This window comes from Sciurus carolinensis, chromosome 2 (genome assembly GCF_902686445.1).
Source record: "Sciurus carolinensis chromosome 2, mSciCar1.2, whole genome shotgun sequence".
Lineage (NCBI taxonomy): Eukaryota > Metazoa > Chordata > Mammalia > Rodentia > Sciuridae > Sciurus > Sciurus carolinensis.
In genome coordinates this window covers 53,557,554-53,575,882 of record NC_062214.1, presented here as the reverse complement: position 1 = coordinate 53,575,882, position 18,329 = coordinate 53,557,554, and the positions used below count along the sequence as shown (strand labels likewise).

Genomic DNA, 18,329 nt, shown 5'->3' with positions numbered 1-18,329 from the left:
TTCTCTAATTGCTAACTCGTTGAACATTTTTTCATATATTTTTAATACTTTTATTTATTTTTAAATTTATTTTTTATATGGTACTGCTGAGGAGCAAACCCAGTGCCTCACATGTGCTAGGCAAACACTCTTCCACTGAGCTACAACCCCAGCCCCATATATTTTTTGACTGTTCCTATTTCTTCTTCCGTGAAGCAGGCACTATTTTGGGTGTTGGGAAGACAACAATAAATGAAGCAGATAAAGTCCTCTTGTCACAGAACTTAACATTCTAGTGGGAGAAATTGACAATAAAGAAAATAATAATAAAATATACCTCCTATTAAATGGTGAGTAGGAGCTAAGAAGAGAAAACACAACAGACAAGGGGACAAGAGAGGGTTGAGGAAAAATGGGGATTTTAAATAGGTCGGAATTATACAGTATCTCTTTCTCACCTCCCATCCTCAGTCAAGACTCACAATAGTAACTTTGCCTTTTTGTGTCATATCAAAACATAAGGCCAGTCAGGCAATCAAAATAAAGTGGTTTATCAAAGCTTTCTAATAATAACTTGATTCATATTTTCTTCAGCCATGTTTACAAAAAAATACTTTAAAATATTAAAATGCAAATCAACATCCTTATTTGATATTCTAATTTTATAATCTTTGTAAAATAATAAATCTTAATACACAAATATTTAAAAATTCAAAAATCTAAACAACTTGTATAATTACTAGTATCCTTTGAACCTATTGTAGTTTGTGTTATCTAAAAATATTAGTTGCTTTTGATGCTGTAAGATTAAATCAGAGGTACATTATTAAAATTGATTTGAAAATGATTATTCCCTTCTAAATACTAACATGAAAAATAAGTTATTACTAAGAGGGCTGTGACCTAACACATTAGGTTAGTTTGATTCAGATTTCATACACAAAGAAAGGATGAATGCTAGAATTCCAGTAGTTCCAGTCCCCTTATCCAAAGCAGTTGGGAAGTTGTTTACTCTTTTGAGGGCCCACTGCTGACGTCCGCTCACTGAGTAATGTCATCAGATTTCCTGGTGGTGGTTATTTTGGGGGGACAGTGGTAAGTAGTTGTCCGGCTGTGCTGAGATGCTATTCCATAGAGGTCCTGAGAGCCGGATATTTCCCGTAGACAGGATGTGAGGCTAAATGCAATCTAGCTAAGTAAAGTGAATGTTCAATGATAAAATAGACTTGCTGAAACATGAACATTTTAAAATGATATCGCTAAAATTATACTGTGGCAAAGTGTGTTGTCTTAAATATTTTAAAAATGAATCTATAACTTTATTTTCTTAAATTAAATCCAACAGTAAAGTTATTTTTATAAATTGAGATCATAAAGGTATGTTTTCCTTTGTAAAAGTTATCTCACCAACCTTTGGTGTAGACTGTGTTCTCAGTAGTGTTTTCCTCAGCAGGGATGACCCTTTTGCCCTGAACTATCCATTTTTTTAATCTCATCTCTCAGCTTGTGACCAACACTATAGATTTTATATATACATGTATTTTTTTTCTCACTCTCATCACTAATATTTAAGCCATTTATTAATTATTGCCTTTAACTTTATTTTTCTCCTGCTAGTTTGTTTTTACTTTTGACTTTCTCAAACTTGATGATTTGAAAGCTTAGTATCGTTATTTAATTCTTGTTTAATGATAAAAAGATTTTAGACTATGAATTTTGCCTCTGTATATAATTTAGCAGTGTCCTCTAAGTTTTATTACATGGTATTCTCACTTATTATTTTCCAAGTAATCGTCAGTATAGTTGACATTTCCCTCTTTGATTCAGCAATTGTGTGAGTTAATATTTTTAAAATTTCTATGGATAGGGAATTTTAAACATCTGTTTTTAATCTCTGGTTTGATTGCATTGTGGCTGAGAAATAAGAACTACAGTTTTTACTTTAGGAATATCTTTTATGTTGGGATGAACCATAAAGCTCTAATTAAAAAAAGGGAATATGTCTTAAGGTTCTTTTTTTGACCTAGTATATCATATGATTTTATAATATTCTTACATAATTTTTCTTTCTTTCCATTTAGGCTTTTTTTTTTTTTTTTTTTTTTTTACTTGATCCTTCATAGCATATTTCATTAGTATCTTATCAGAAGCTGAAGATAACATTCTTAAATCATTTCTCTTTCTGTTTAGGCTTTATTTATTTTTTTTACTTGATCATAGCATATTTCATTAGTATCCTGTCAGAAACTGAAGACCCTAATTCATATGAAGGACCCAGGTGCTCTCTAACCACTGCTTTATCTTAGGCATTAGCAACTTCCTCCTCTTATTACTTTTTTCTGCTTTCTGTTATAAAACTACCGCACACCATAGAAAATCAACAAAATGATTTTTCTTTTCTTCCTTTCTTCTTGAGCAGTTCTCTTGTAATCTCCAACACATAGGCCTGTTTCCTTCCTTGTTCTTTCATTCATTCATTGCTTTCAATTTTGTTCATAAGAAACAACTGAAAAAGCCAGGTGCAGTGTGGCACATGCCTGTAATCCCAGCTACTTGGGAGGCCGAGGGGAGGATTGCAAGGCCAGCCTGGGCAACTTAGTGAGACCCTATCTCAAAGTAAAATAAAAAGGACTGGGAATGTAAGTCAGTGAAGAACCCTCTTGGTTCTGCAAAATACAAAAACAAAGCAAAAACTCAGTTCAAATCAGTCTCAATGCCTTTTGCCTTCTTTTGCTACACTGTGAGAATATGATTATATAGGCCAGATCTCTCCATGCCCCCACCTTTATTTTTAATTATTTGGTAAATACACAAAGTGTACAGGTATATTTATAATATGCATCTATCCCCAGAACTTTCATTTTGTAAAACTGAAACTCTATATAACTTTCCCATTCCCCTGTTTCCCTAGACCCAGGCACCCGCCCTTCTACTTACTCTCTCTGGTTTTGACTACTCTAAGTTCTCAAACAAGTTTTATCATCCAGAGTTTGTCTTTTTGTGACTGACTTATTTCACTTAGCACAATGTCTTTAAGGTTCATCCACGTTATAGCATACATCAGAATTTCCTATTTATAGCTGAATAATATTCTATTGCATGTATGTACCTCATTTTGAACCTTTTCATGTACCCTATCCATTCATCTGTTGATGAATGGGATGCTTCAACATTTCAGCTATTGTGAATAATTATGCTGTGAACTCGAGTATGCAAATATCTGCTTTCAGTTCTTTTGGGCATATACCCAGAAGTGGAATTGCTGAATCATTTGGTATTTATATTGTTTTTTGTTTGTTTGGGTGGGGGTTTTTTTTGTTTGTTTGTTTGTTTGTTTGATTGATTGTTGGGTTTTTTTTGTTTGTTTGTTTTTGGCGCTGTGCTAGGGATTGAACCCAGGGCCTTGCACATGCTAGGCAAATGTTCTACCACTGAGTCACATCTCTTAGTTAATTTTTTGCCAAAGTACCATACTGTTTTCTGCAGTAACTGTATCATTTTATATTTTACACCAACAGTGCTATAGGTTCTAGTTTCTCTATATCCTTGCCACACTTGTTATTTTCTGTTTTTTTTTTTTTTTTTATACTAACCATCCTAATAGTGGTGAAGTGGTGTCTCATGGTGGCTTTGATTTGCATTTCCCTAATTAGTAATTATGTTGAACATCTTTTCATGTGCTTATTGGCTGTTTTATATCTTCGGAGAAACGTCTGTGTATTCAAGTCCTTTTCCTATTTTTGAAGCAGGTTGTTATTGAGTAGTGGTAGTTTTCCATATTTTCTGTATTGATCCTTTATTATATATATGACTTACAAATGTTTTCGCCCATTCTGCAGGTTGCCTGTTTACTATATTTATACTGTCTTTTGATGCACAAAAGTTTTAATTTTGCTCATTGTCTATTTTTTCTTTTGCTCCCTGTGCCTGTGCCTTTGGTATCACATCTAAGCAATTATTGCAGAATCAAGTATTGTGACACTCTTGCCCTCTATAAAAAGTGGAAGAACTCTTAGAATAAACTAAGAATTTTGTATTTTAGATCTTACATTTAGGTCTTTAATTTTTTTTTTTTTACATTTATCTTGTATGCTATTTCTATTCCAAAAGGGCGAGATAGGGGCATAGAAAGAAGGGATGGGACTAAAGACAGACTGAAATCTTGTTCTCCTTGTCCAACATCTGGGGTATGTGACATTGTGATTTTTCTCTCCAAAGGGCTTGTGTAGATTGGTCCCTATGGCCTTGCTGATTGCAATCCACATGGCCTCTTGGTTTTTTCCTGCTTCTTTCCTGCAGGTTTCCTCTGCAGATGTGCTTGTTACTGGCATCTCTGAAGTACAGGGTTCATACTGCAGTTTCAGCTTCTTCTCACTTTCATACATCACCCTCAAGGGCAACCCACATGGACTCCAACCTTGCTACACTTTGCCTGTCCTCCCAGGCCTTCCTTTTAAATCTCAATGAAAGCCTCCTTGACCCTCTGACTCCACCATCTTGCAGTCCTTCAGAACCAGCATCATGTGGTTAGTATCAAGATCTGCCTCAATCTTTTTTTTTTTTTTTTTTTTTTTTTTTTTTTTTGCGGTGCTGGGGATTGAACCCAGGGCCTTGTGCTTGTGAGGCAAGCACTCTACCAACTGAGCTATCTCCCCAGCCCAGCCTCAATCTTGAGCAGTAGCCAAGCCTCTGAGTGGCAGCCTTTGAGTCCCTGGGTGGCTTCCTAGGCTGTCTTGTACAAACAGTGTGCCCCCACAGTCTCTTCCAAAAGAACTTTTACTTTTACATCCTTGAACCTATGATGGGTGTCTTCTTGACAATTCCTGGGATGCCCTCAAGCCATCTTTTCTGTTGCCTCTGGGTAGAGTACTTAGCATCTCTTTAGTGGCTTTAATCTCTTTAACAGCCACAACTGCCAGTTTTACTTGCACTTTTCTGACAAAGTGAAAGTTTTTCAAAATTTTCTGCTGTGTTTTCTCATTCTGATTATCATAGTAAACTCAGCTAAAAGTTATTAGCAATATCCATGCCATTGCTGAATGCTGTCTTGCCTTGAAATTTCCACTATCAGATTAATTAGTATATCACCATTAAATTCAGCCTCACAAAAAGTATTAGGACATGAGTAAACAACTTATTTGCCAGAACATAATATGAATAACCTCTAGTCCAAGTCCCAATAGAGTTCTCCTCTCCTCTGAAACCTCATGAACCCAGTCTTTACTGTCTACAGTCTTGTCAGCATTCTGGTCTTCTGAACTCCCACCAGAATTACCTAATAAGCTCTGATTACAACATGCTAAAGCTTTTCCAGCCTGCATCTCCAAACTTCCAAACTTTTTTCACAAACTAGTTCCCAAATGATTCCAAACCACATGGTCAGGTTAGTCACAGCAACAACCCCTCTTCTCAATACCAGTTTCTGTTTTAGTCAGCTTTTGTCACTGTGACCAAAAGACCTGACAAGAACAACATAAAGGAAGAAAATTTTATTTTGGCTTATGGTTTCAGAGGTCAGTCTATAAAATGGTTGACTTTATTGCTCTGGGCCCAGGGTGAAGGAGAACATCATGGTGGAAGGAATGGCATGGCAGAGGAAAGCAACTTAGGACATTGTAATCAGGGAGCAGAGAAATCCATTTTGAGTTAATTTTTCAATATGGTGTTAGGTATATCCAACTTCATTTTCTGAATGTGGATATCTGGTTTTCCCAGCACCATATTTTAAATGGTGGGTTATAATTCTACATTAAATAGGATTCATTGCATGCATACAACACAATTTGGTCAATTTCATTCCCCAGTACCTCCCCTTTTTCTTCTTTCCTCCCTTCCCTGCACTCCCTTCTACTCTCCTAGTCCCTCTTCAATTTTCATGAGTTCCCTTTTTATTCCTACCCCCTCAGCTTCCACATATGAAAGAAAACATATAACCCTTGATTTTCTGAGTCTGGTTTATTTCATTTAGCATAATGTTCTCCAGTTCCATCCATTTACCAGCAAATTACATAATTTCATCTTTATGGCTGAGTAAAACTTGTGTGTATATACTGTATTTTCTCTCTTTGTGCAATGCTGGAAGTCAAACCCACGTCCATTCTCATGCATGCTAGGAAAGTGTGCTACCACTGAGTTATATCCCCAGCCCTGTATACTACATTTTCTTATCCATTCATCTGTGGACAGATACCAATGCTAGTTCCAGAATTTGGCTATTGTGAATTGCACTACTTAAAAAAACATTGATGTTCATGGATCACTATAATAGTCTAGCACCATTTGTTGAAAAGTCTGTTTCTACCCCCATTGAATGTTGTTGGCACCCTTGCTAAAAATTATTTTATTATCTATGTAAGAATTTTACTTCTGGGTTCTCTGTTTAATCTCACTGGTCTATATGTCTCTGTGCCAGTACCACTTTGCTTTATACTAAGTTTTGAAATCGGGAATTGTAAGTCTGTCTGTTTTGTTCTTTTTCAGGATTGTTTCAGATACTCAGGATCCCTGATGATTCCATATGAATTTAAGATAGATTTTTCTGTTACTGCAAAAAGTATCATTGAGATTGTAATAGTGATTTTACTGAATATATAGATTGCTTTGGATAGTATTGACATCTTAGCAATATTGTCTTTCAATTCGTATACATTGGGATGTGTTGCCATTTACTTATGTCAAGCATTTTTTTGATACTATGTTGATGGAATTTAATTTTGATAATTTACTTTTCAGATTGTTCCATTGTTAGTGTATAGTAATGCATTTGATTTTTGTGTGCAGGTTTTGTATCCTGCTATTTTACTAAATTCATTTATTAGTTCTGACCTTTAGGATTTTCTACATATGGGTTCATATCATTTATGACCAAAGATAGTTTTACTCATTCTTTTACATTTTGATGCCTCATGTATTTTTCTTGCTTAATTTCTTTGGCTAGAACTTTCTAGTAGTGTTTTGAATAGATATGGTGAAAGTAGTCTTTCCTTGTTTCTGTCTTAGAGGAAAACTTTCAGTGTTTCATCATTGAATATGATGTTAGCTGTGGGGTTTTCATGTATGACTTGTTATATTGAGGTATTTTCCTTCTATTCCTAGTTTGTTGAGTGTTTTCTGTCATGAAAGGATATTGAGTTTTGCCACATGCTTTTTCTGCACTAATTGAGGTGATCATGTGGATTTCCCCTTTATTCTGATAATGTGTATTATGTTGATTGATTTCCATATGTTGAACCATTCTTGCATACCAGGAATATATACCATGATCATCATCTTTTGGGTCATATATTATTTTATTTAGTGTGCTGCTGAATTCAGTTTGCTAGCATTTGTTGAAAGTTTTTGCATCAGTTTTCTTAAGGAATATTGGTCTATTGTTTTCTTACATTGTCTTTGTTCAGTCTTGGTATCAGAGTAACACTGGCCTCATCAAATAAGTGGGGAAGTGTTCCCTTCTCTTCAGTTGTTGGGAAAAATTTGAGAAGGATTGGAACTAAATTTTTGATAGAACTTGCTCATTGCCATCGGTCCAGGGCTTTTCTGTCATGGGATTTTATTATTATTAATATTACTGATTGAGCCCTGGGTTCAATCCCTAGTACCACAAAAAAACAAAAATAAAAACAAAAACAAAAAAAATATTACTGATTGAATATCTTTGCTAGTTTTAGGTCTGTCTGGATTCTCTATTTCTTTGTGATTTAATCTTGACAAGTTTTGTATTTCTAGGAATTTGTCCATTTCATCCAGGTTATCCAATTTGTTGTAGACAGTTGTTCACAGGACTCTCTCGTAAATATTATTTCTGTGGAATTGGTAACAATGTCCCCACTTCCACTTGTGATTTTAGAAATTTGAGTCTAATCTCTTTATTTTCACCTAGCTAAATAAAGTTTTTCAACTTACTGGTTTTTTCCTAAGAACTAACTTTTGGTTCCATTGATTTTTCTGTTATTCATATATTCTTTATTGCATTTATCTCTGCCATAATTTTTATTATTTCCTTCCTTCTGCTAGATTTGGGTTTAGTTTGTTCTTTTTCTGTTTCCTTAAGTTGTAAAGTTAATTTGGTGATTTGTGAACTTGATTTTTTAAAAAAATTTGTTTAACTTTATTATCATTATTATTACTTTTTGGTAATGGGAATTGAGCCCAGGTCTTTGAGCGTGCTAGGCATACCCCCAGCCCTCTTGCTTGATTTTGATTGTAAATGCTTATTGCTATTCATTTCCTCTCAACACTTTTTGTTGCTGCCTGCTTCTTGGTCAGCATATCTGATTAGAAACACATTCAGTGAGCAGAGCACAGATCTCTTGATATTTACAGAATGGAGTCCTTTTTGCTGGACCCCAGTTCTGCCAAGTTGTGTTCAGGTTGCTCCTGGGAACATGTATACAGCTGTACAGCTGCCTGCTCTACGTTGGGCTGGGCAACTGCAATGTTCTAAGAGCTGAAATTGACTGAAATTAATCTCAATTTAATGTCTAAGCTTCTTCTGGAAGTTGCAAGTCTTTACTAGACCCCAGAGTTTCCCAAACAGTTGTATTAGACATATTCTACCAGGACGGAGATTAGCGATTCCTCCGTCTTCCCCTACATAGATCTTTTTAGACTCCCCTAGGGCTCTTAGGCCATCTTCTCCTTCAGAAATTCTATCTTTATTCAACTATGCCTCTCAGTGTGAGCCTAGCTCATAGTTCCACAGCCCAAGAGGATATGCAGTGCCCCCATCTGTTTTTCCTCACTCTGCCTCCTTTCTGAAGAGTCCTCCTCCTAGCCTTAGGTCTGAAACAGTAGAGACCCTCATTCTTTTTATGCCCTTTGAGAGACAAAATTATTACAAAGAAAATTGGAAACTTAACCAGGGGCCCATGGTTAGAAGATTAATAAACAGCAACTTCTCGTAGTTAAAATTCTGTGCGGGTTCCCTATCCCTAAGAATTTTGTTACACATGCTTACTATAGCTTACTGCTTATAGAGGGAGGTAGGAGTTGGAAGGAAGAGGTAGGAAGTTTCTTATGGATCCAGTTCTTTTGTTGCTGCTCTAGGTACAAAACCTGCCATCACCCAGAGGGCTAGGATAAGGTTCCCTTCAACACATGCAGATTGCAAAATGTGACTGCTCCTGTGTTAGAAACCCAGCGCCAGAGTTCATCACCTGGGGCTGGGTTTCCCTATCTCGGACTCCTTTATGCAGAAAACAGACTACCCAAACCTTCTGGTTGCTCTGACTTTGCAGCATTGAGTATGGTACTAAACAGACCTGGATTAGAATCCCAGCAACACCACTTGCTGACTGTGTGGCCTTAAGCAAGACACTTGGAACCTTGGATCCCCATGTTGCTGAGAGAATTGAGTGAAATAACATAGTTCAGTCCTTTGCACAGTGACTAGAACAGGCAATCCCTGCATTGGTATTATAGCTACTTACTGGGTTTGGGTATGTCATGGTATGTTTTAGTGACAAGTTCTTATATGAATAAATGCTTATTGATAAGTGATGTTGTGCATCTCTGTAAAACAAAGCATCAGCTATTTTTTAGAAGTTTCTTTGATATTCCATGGTTTTGACTGCTGAATTGCATTATTCATATGCCATTTTGGGTAGAAGATTTCATTGCCATCAGGAGGAAGATAGAAATAGGCATGGAGGGAACCAGAGTTTATTTGGTATCTATTATTTGGGTGACTCTTTATATTGTAATGTCATTTGATCTTTATAAAACAAGAACTCAAGACTGAGAATGGTTGAGTAATTCACTTAAGTTGCACACAGTAAAAGGCAGCACCAAGATCAGATTGATTTTATTTCTCCTTTACTACTGATTTTCCTGGGGGCTATAAGGAAATCCTTAGGAATTCTCTTAATAATTTTTCTATTTGCTTTATGTAATTGTTTTCTGGAGTAGACATTTTATTTTCATCTGTAGCATAGGTTAAACAGAAAATTTAAGCAAGATTCTCTGTCCCTTGTTAAACAGCAAATCTCTTTCTTACAGGGAGCAGTGGCTGATGTACAATTTGGCCCCATGAGATTTCATCAAGATCAACTTCAGGTACTAATGAACCATGCTGTGATTTTCACATGTTGACTTTCATTAAAAAATAAAGTTATACATTTAAATATAGCTGGGTATGGCGGTGCACACCTGTAATGGCAGACTTGGAAAGCTGAGGCAAGAGAATCATGAGTTTAGACAAGTCTCAGCTACTTAGCAAGACCCCCAAGCATCTTAGTGAAACCCTGTCTCAAAATTTTAAAAAATGTAAAAAGGACTGGGGAATGTGGTTCAGTGATTAAATGCCCCTGGCTTCAATCCCTAGTACAAAACAAAAACAAAACAAAACAAAAAACAGTGTAAAGTGTAAAGTCTTCTCTGTTGGATAGCGGTATTGGATCAATATTAAATTTCCTGACCTTGATAACAATACTATACTTATGTAAGAGAACATCCTTAGAAATGCACATTGAGATATTTAGTGATAAAGATGTGTCTTCAATCCACATTAAGCTGGTTTAGCAATATCTATCATTTGTTTAATCCAAAGCAGGAAACAAAATATTAAATTAAAATTTAACCAGATTATCTGGGGCTTCCTGCACACATGCAAACACATGATCACTATTACATTTTTTTTAAATATGGAAAGGGCTGGTGTAAGTATATGCTCTTAGTTCCTTGCATTTGTGGTATTTGTGTAGTGGGTAAACTTGAAGGAAGTAAGCCTTGGGGAAGAAGGTTGCTGTCAGCTTTATAGTCTTTGAAGAAGCAGTCCATAGCAGGCAGACAACCCCGCTAGAGAGATCTATAGGGAGATGGACATTTATAACAGCTGTTCCATCTCCACCTGACCCATTACTGTGTCCACATTAGTGAATCTGGCTGTGAAGGGATTGAAGCCAAGCTGCTTCTAAACCAGCTCTGGTTGGGGCCTGCATGGAGAGGGAAGAGGCAGCAGATCCAGGCCTCCCTGATCTGGGGCTGGAGCTGGTACAGCCAACTCTTGTTCAGTCATCCACACAGATGTTGCCTGTTGTACTTGGTACTGTTCCTTTGCCACTTAACTGGCAGGCTTTGAAATGTAACATTTCAATCTACCTATTGTAACTTCCTTTTATAATCAGTGATTTTTTTAACTTGAAGGAACTATATAAAAATTTGAGTCAAACATTTAAATACAATATTGAAATAATAAAGTGTTCCTATACCTTCACTGAAATATTAGCATTTGTCATCAGAGGAATGCTCCATTAAGTTTCTGTTCACTAAAATAAATATTTGTGTATTTTATTTATTTTATTCTAATTAGTTATACATGAGAGTAAAATGCATTTTGACACATCATACGTAAGTGGAGTGTAAGTTCTCATTTGTCTGGTTGTAGTTGTGTGTTTTAATTGATTCAGTTTCAAGATAAAATGCTCTATCAAGTCTTTGTTGAGTTCTGCCAATGGGTTTATTTAAGAAGTACGTATATGAGCCATGCACTTGAACTTCTAGATTAAGAGCAGATAGATAATAGCACTGATTTGGGGGAGCTGAGGGAGAATGCTCCGAGTTATGAATAGAAGAAGGATTTGAATTTGATTGTTATGTTCATGTGTGTCCTTGCCTTGAAAAGAGTTGGGAATTTTCTGTGACTGATTAAGAAATAATGATTCTAACAACATCTTTAAAAAAAAAAAAAAAAAAAAAAAAAAAAAAAGAGTGTGTATGTGCTTTTTTTGATTCAGGTACTTTTAGTGTTTACCAAAGAAGATAACCAGTGTAAGGGATTCTGCAGGGCATGTGAAAAAGCAGGGTTTAAGTGTACAGTCACCAAGGAGGCACAAGCAGTCCTTGACTGTTTCCTGGACAAACATCATGACATCATCATCATAGACCACAGATATCCCCGACAGATGGATGCAGAGGCGTTGTGCAGGTAAGCCCAAGACTCAGTCCTAAATAAGTCCCACTGGCATTTATAGCATTAAGTGTATCCTGGAAACATACTGAATTGAATTCAGTCTCTCTTTTCCTACATGGAAAATAAGCAAGACTTTAGAACCTTATTATTTCTAAGACTAATTTCTCTTGTTTTGTGTTGCTTTGCCATGTTTAAAAAAGTTTAAAAAAATGTGAATGAGAACCATTAAGGGTTAAATCATGAAACGCAGTATTTAATTAAACATAGTTATCACCTGCATATTACTGTGACAAAAATTAGAATAATTTTCCAGATTGTTTTTTAAGTTAAAATGTCAAAATTGTCTTCTAATATTATATGAATGTGCTTCATTTATAATGCATGCACAATATTAATATCATGAGAGAATTCTGAGTTGCAGGCATAAATCTAAAAAAAAGTGCTTCTTAAAATTAAAAGTCTTTTTTGCTGCTGATAGATGCAAAGCAAAGTAAAATACCCATTTTATTTAATAGGGGAAAGACAAATCATAACTTTAATGTAAAACTATATAACAGTAATTTTTAGGATATTTAAAATCTTGACTTTTGATAGAAAAGATTTAAGCCAATTATTAAACAGAGTTAAAATTGATATGACAAACAAATGACATCATATCAAAAGGTTGTTTGAGAGATACCTAGTGATTTCTGCATGTCCTTGCTTCCTTGGTGGCAAGAACCCATGTTTCTGATACTAAGACCAGGTGGATTTCACCCTAGCATGTTAGTCTTTGTAGTTTCCCCCTCTGGCCTTGATCTAGTGCCTGAAGTGCTGCCTGTCCCTTGCCAATTGACTCTTCAGCAAGCCATTATCACCATAGTCCAGAACTATTTGACATCTTGTCTGGCCAAGGGAAATGGAGAGAGCTCAGGCCAGGGCAAAGGGAGGCACAGGTCCTAACTCAGCTCTTCCCCTGACCACCTGCTAGACTCTGGGTAACTCTCTGTCTTCTCTGGGGATGTTTTATCTCAGATCTAAATTTGGAACACGTGCTTTCCAAGATCCCTTATTTCCCTAACATCCAATGGGTATCACTCAGAGGAAGAGAAGAAAATATCTTAATTATGTGATGTTTGAGTGTCTTGATGGAATGCTGCAAGGCAGGAGAGATATCTGAGGAGATACAAAGGGATGCCAAGTTAGAAAAGCTGAGGCAGGGGTTGGGAGGAGATGCTGAGGAAAACTTAGCCTCTTTCCCTGTCTTCTGCAGGACCAAACTTAGCCACTGGTAGGTATGTGCTGGACAAATGGAAATTGATCTTCATAAAGGTTTCTGCTAGATCATCCTGTAGTATGAAAGAAAAACTAAGTTATATTAGCTATATTCCACTTTTTAAATGATGGTAAAATATACGTAACGTACCCCCCCCCTTTTTTTTGGTACTGAGAATGAACCACCACTGAGCTTCACCCCTACCACCACCACCACCTTTCCCCCCACCCCCAAGACAGGGTCTTGCTTGCCCAGACTGGCCCCCAACTTGCTATCCTCTTTCTTCAGCCTCCCATCTAGTCAGGATTATAGGTGTGAACTTCTGTGCCTGGCCTCTGCTCCACTTTTTAAGAGAATAAAATGTACTATTGTTACACATTTTAGGAGTATTCTAAACACACAAGGTTAATTCATTTAACAAAATTTTATTGAGCCCTATATAAAAGAATTTTGTTGATCCAGTAAATAAAAATAAATAAAATGAAGCTCTCCTCTTTTACAAACTTAAAAACTAGAGGAGTTGAAGTATTTAAATGAAAAAGTATGTTACATAATACTGAGTGAAAAAATACAAACACCAATTTCCATAAATATCATAGTTAATCATTTTTTAATTATATAAAGGACAAATTTATGCAATTTTTAAGCAAAGAATAGGAGCTAAATTGCCTAACATGATTCTTGAGAAGCACAGAATGTCATCTATGATATTCACTTCTCCAGAGTACCCACTCCCTTCATTCAGCCTCTCTTGGGGCCTTCAAGTTTCCCAAGGGAAAGCTCCCGAGTTTCAGAAGTTCTTCTTTATATTGAGCGCAACTTTGTCCAGATTTGGGTTGCTAAAGCAGGTCTATTCCTCTTTCCCAGAATGAATCTCCAACATTTGAAAACAGGAATTGTGTTCTTTCAAGATGTGTCTTTGCTGAATTGAGCACATCCTCATTGTTGTCAGCTGCCCCTCACAAGAGTGGTTTCAGATTCTCACCTCATCTGAAGACCCTCTTCCAATTAATAGCTCTTGTAAGCCTGGCTCTAGAACTGAAAGTTCACACTAAGTTTGGATGGACCAGTAAAGAGCAAACAGAACAATATTCTCCTTTCCCCTGCCAGAGAACAGACCTTTACAAATGCAGTCTCTGGTCACATTCCTTTCCTGATGACTGCATTCTAACCCTGGCCAAGAATCTCTCAAGTCTTTCTTGCTAGCTCTTTCCTACCACAGCGTCTTTATCTTATTGGGTGAGAGTTTGGGGTGAAGTTTGGGTCTTTGTGCCATTCATAGTGAATTTTCTAGAGGCAGGAGCAGGCCTTAATTTATTATCCTAAGTTAGTTTCGTCTTGATTCTAGCCCTTACTGGGTTCATCTCCCTAGAAGGGATGCCTGCCTGCTATGGACTGCTTCTTTAAGAACTCTCTCCAGACTCTGCTCCTTAACTGGCTTGCTCTTTCTCCCAGGAGATCTGCACAGCCCATGAGACTTTATCCCTGACAGAGGACCATCCTTCCCTCTGCCTTTCCTTTTAGGATGCCTAATCAACACCTGTGGCCTGTGAAGGATTTTTCATCAGTTACTGACTTGTTCAAATAACTGGGGGCATTTGGAACTCCTTATACTCCTTATAAGATGCCTTCCTGAAGGTCAGATATTCTCTACTATATTTCCAAATTCACTGTTTAGGGACCCTACTTTTTAAATTTCAATTTGCATTCTGTACTAGAGCTATAGAGATGAATAAGACATGGTTTCTGCCTTTGAGGAACTAATTTTCTAGCTGGAGTGTGTCTTTGTTTTGCACTGCTGTAACAAAATACTTGAGACTAGGTAATTTACTTATATATTTTTAAATTAACATAAAAATCATATGTATGTATGTGGTACCTTATGATAGTCAATACATGTATACATTGTATAATGTTTAAGTCAGGTTAAACGTATTTATCATCTCAAATGTGTCCTTTCTTTATGGTAAACACTTCCAAAATTCTTTCTTATAACTTTTTGTACATTATTATCAGTACATTATTGTTACCTGTGGTCACCATACTGTACACCAGAAGTTTTTGAGAAACCTGGTAATTTACAAAGAACAGAAAATTATTTTTCTCATAGTTCTGGAGGCCAGGAAATATCAGATTAAGGGACTGGCAGGTTTGATTGTCCCTCTTGTAAGAGTCTTCATCCCATTCATGGGGAGGAACCCTTATGGCCTGAGCACCTCTTAAAGACCCTGCCTCTTAATGCTGTTACACTGGGACCACTTCAATTTTGGAGTGAACACAGTCAACTCATACAGGAGGACAAGTGAGTGACTTCAGTACAGGTTTACAAGTACCCATAGAAGAGGTTTTTATAGAGTGCTCTGATTGTCCATATCAATGAGGGCTTCACAGGACATTTGGATTGAGTCCTGAAAGGTGAACACAAGCTTTGAAAGAGACTTTCTGGTAGAGGTAGCTTCTACCAGGTAGGAAAAGGAGAGGGCATCTGGGCCTCTCTGCTCCATGCAGATGTGGAGCATGGTTCAGCAGACTGGAGCAGCAGACAAGAGCCAGGTCACAAAGGCCCAGTGTGCTGAGCCAAAGGCTCTGGAGTCTACCCTTTGGGCAGTTAAGACACTAACACATTCTGTGCAGGGCAGTGCCAGGGACAGATGGAAGATCACTTGGTGTAGAGTAGAAGATAATATGGGGGACAGGAGGAGTTTTGAGGCAGGTGAGCCTGTGGTGGGGCTGCTGGAGACCATTTTGTCACAGTACTTGCTATTAGTGCCTCCTCCCATTTCCTGTCAGGAGACCCACAAAGATAGCAAGAGAGAACAAAACTGACCACGGCAATAAAAAAAAAGTAAAGATAAGACAATAGAGACATAAGAAGCTGGGAAAGCAGAAAAGGACAGGGGTTTCCACTCTTATCTGTTATACTGGGGAAAATAATAAAGAGTGTATTCCTGAGCTGTGTCCCACATACTTTAGTTTCTGAAGCTTAAGTACCATTAACCCTAAAGGAAGGCAGTGGAAAGAAACTTTGATTTTCTCCCACTGCATTCTGCTAAGCTTGGGATGCAGGAGTTGCACTAGAGAAACAAACAGCCAAACCCCCAACTAGGCAGCAAGGCTTCTGCAAGCTGGCCAGAGGCCCTGCTGCTGCCCCTGTTGTGGCTTTGTTACTCACATTCTATATGTTTAGAAACCTGAGATGGATTAGACAGAGCCATGGTTTTTCCTGTTGTGTTGCAGAAAGGGACAGAAGCACAAGGAGACTGAAACAGTCCTTCACATACTGCAGTTTTAAAATAGCAAACTGCACCAGTTCTCATGTTTAGTTTGAGAACAGGGAGAGCAGTCCAGGAGCCACACTGCGTGCAGTAGATGTGTGCACCCACTGCCAGCACTTGTCAAGCCCGATTGCACCTTTCCACCTGACCTGCATCCCAGACCTCAGAGGGGAGCTGCTGACACCCAGGGTCCAGTGCAGGGGTGCTAAGAAACATTGACCCTCTTCATTGACAAACTGTCAGCCTGGATAGGTGCTGCTTCTGTTCAAGGGTGAGTGAGCAGGATGAAGCACAGGGCCTATGAAGAGCTGCCTCAGTATAATGGATGAGGAAGAATAGCCCTGATGACAGCATCATTTTTTTATAAGAAACTGAAAATATTTGGAGAGACATATGCGTAGTGTACTATGAAGAAGTGAAGAAATATTCCTTTGTGCCATAGAAGCAGGGCTTTATAATGAAAGGAAGGTTTCATAAAAAGAGATGGAAGGAACACTACATGGAAACCCAAAGCGCATTAACAGAATTAAAATCTGTGTTGAGTGCAAGATTGACTCAGTGCCAGATGCTTTCATGTAATTTCTTGATTCACCTCAGTCTGCAGATCCTTTTTACCATTGGAAATCCCATTCTTTTCGATCTGAAACTCATTCCACACGGCAGAGACCAGTAGCAAAAGCACAATGGAGCTATGCTTTTGCAAAATTGAACTCTGCAAAGGGCTTCACCTTATTCTTATTGTGAGCCTCCATTGTGGGGCGATTTTTCCAGTGTTTTGTCAGGACCATCAACAGGATTATTTGTAGTTGGCCCAGGTGACTTGAGACTGGTAATTAGTTGTTCCCTGTACCCATTTCTAATCTTTTCCTAATAACATAATTTCTGATATTTAGCTAGGTATATGGCCCCTGAGAAACAATATTGCATTTGTTAGCTTTTCTTGCAGGTGGCCAGTGGAGCTATCTTATGCATCTTCTGGAAAGTTTCCTTGAAGGGAGGGAACACACCCTTTTTCCTGCTGTCTGTAGTGTGGACATTATGGCTAGCACTCAACAACTCTTGGACTATAAGGAAGAAACCATGTATAGACAATATTAGAGAAATAACCAGTGGAAGGGGCCGGGTTCCTGGCTATACAGAGTGCCATGGCAGCCCTGGACTGTCTCCCTCTGCACATCTTTCATGTATGAGACAGGTAGGTCTATTTAAGCCACCTTTCTTTGGGGTTTTCTGTCATGTGTAGCCAAGTTGACTCCTAGTAGTACACCAGGTAGCATGGTTTCCAGAGCACCCCACCATGCTTGCTTTGCTTTCAGAATCTCATGCTGCAGGACAGTGCCCCTTCTTAAATCTGCCTCCTACTGTCCAGGTGTATTGACTGGGCCGAGTCATTTCTTTCCTAATTTTAATGATTCTAAAGGGTGTTATTTTTCAAGCCAGGTTCCTGGCATGTCCAATTTCTAGCCAGTTCCTCCTTCTTATGCACTAGAAAAAATCAAGCATACACCTCTACCTTCTTTTCACTTTTAGAGCTCCCTTGAAGGGCTTGTTTCTAACTAAACATGGCCTTCCCTTCCACTTCTTCCTTAGCCCAGAGCCCCTTGTTTGTGTATCTCCAGTTATAGGCAGGACACCCAAACTTTCTTACTGAGATCATTTGTGTGGTTGCCTACATACCATTCCATCATTCAGATATCTGTTTTTCTAAAAAGCTGAGAGCTGGTTTAAATAGCTGGCTACATACTTAAATCTCCTTTTCCTCTCTCTAGAACTCTGTGATATGATGGAAACATAAACACAAGAACAGATACAGTGTTCCTTGAAGTCATGGAAATAACCACTCTGTGACTGTGTCTCTTGGTCCTTGTTTAGGATGAGTGCTAGGATGGACATTAGCTTTCAGGAGTGTGTT

The 18,329-nt window shown here is 37.7% G+C and overlaps 1 protein-coding gene across 4 annotated transcripts in view; it reads left to right on the top strand.

Moving 5' to 3' along the window:
* The window catches only part of Pde8a (phosphodiesterase 8A), a 143,870-nt gene that overhangs the window by 74,632 nt on the left and 50,909 nt on the right, over positions 1 to 18,329 (top strand). For all 4 annotated transcript variants that reach the window (XM_047537465.1, XM_047537461.1, XM_047537468.1 and 1 more), the window contains 2 exons: positions 9,976 to 10,032; positions 11,712 to 11,902. In XM_047537465.1, the coding sequence (XP_047393421.1) occupies positions 9,976 to 10,032; positions 11,712 to 11,902 (248 nt within the window). The remainder of the gene's footprint in view (positions 1 to 9,975; positions 10,033 to 11,711; positions 11,903 to 18,329) is intronic.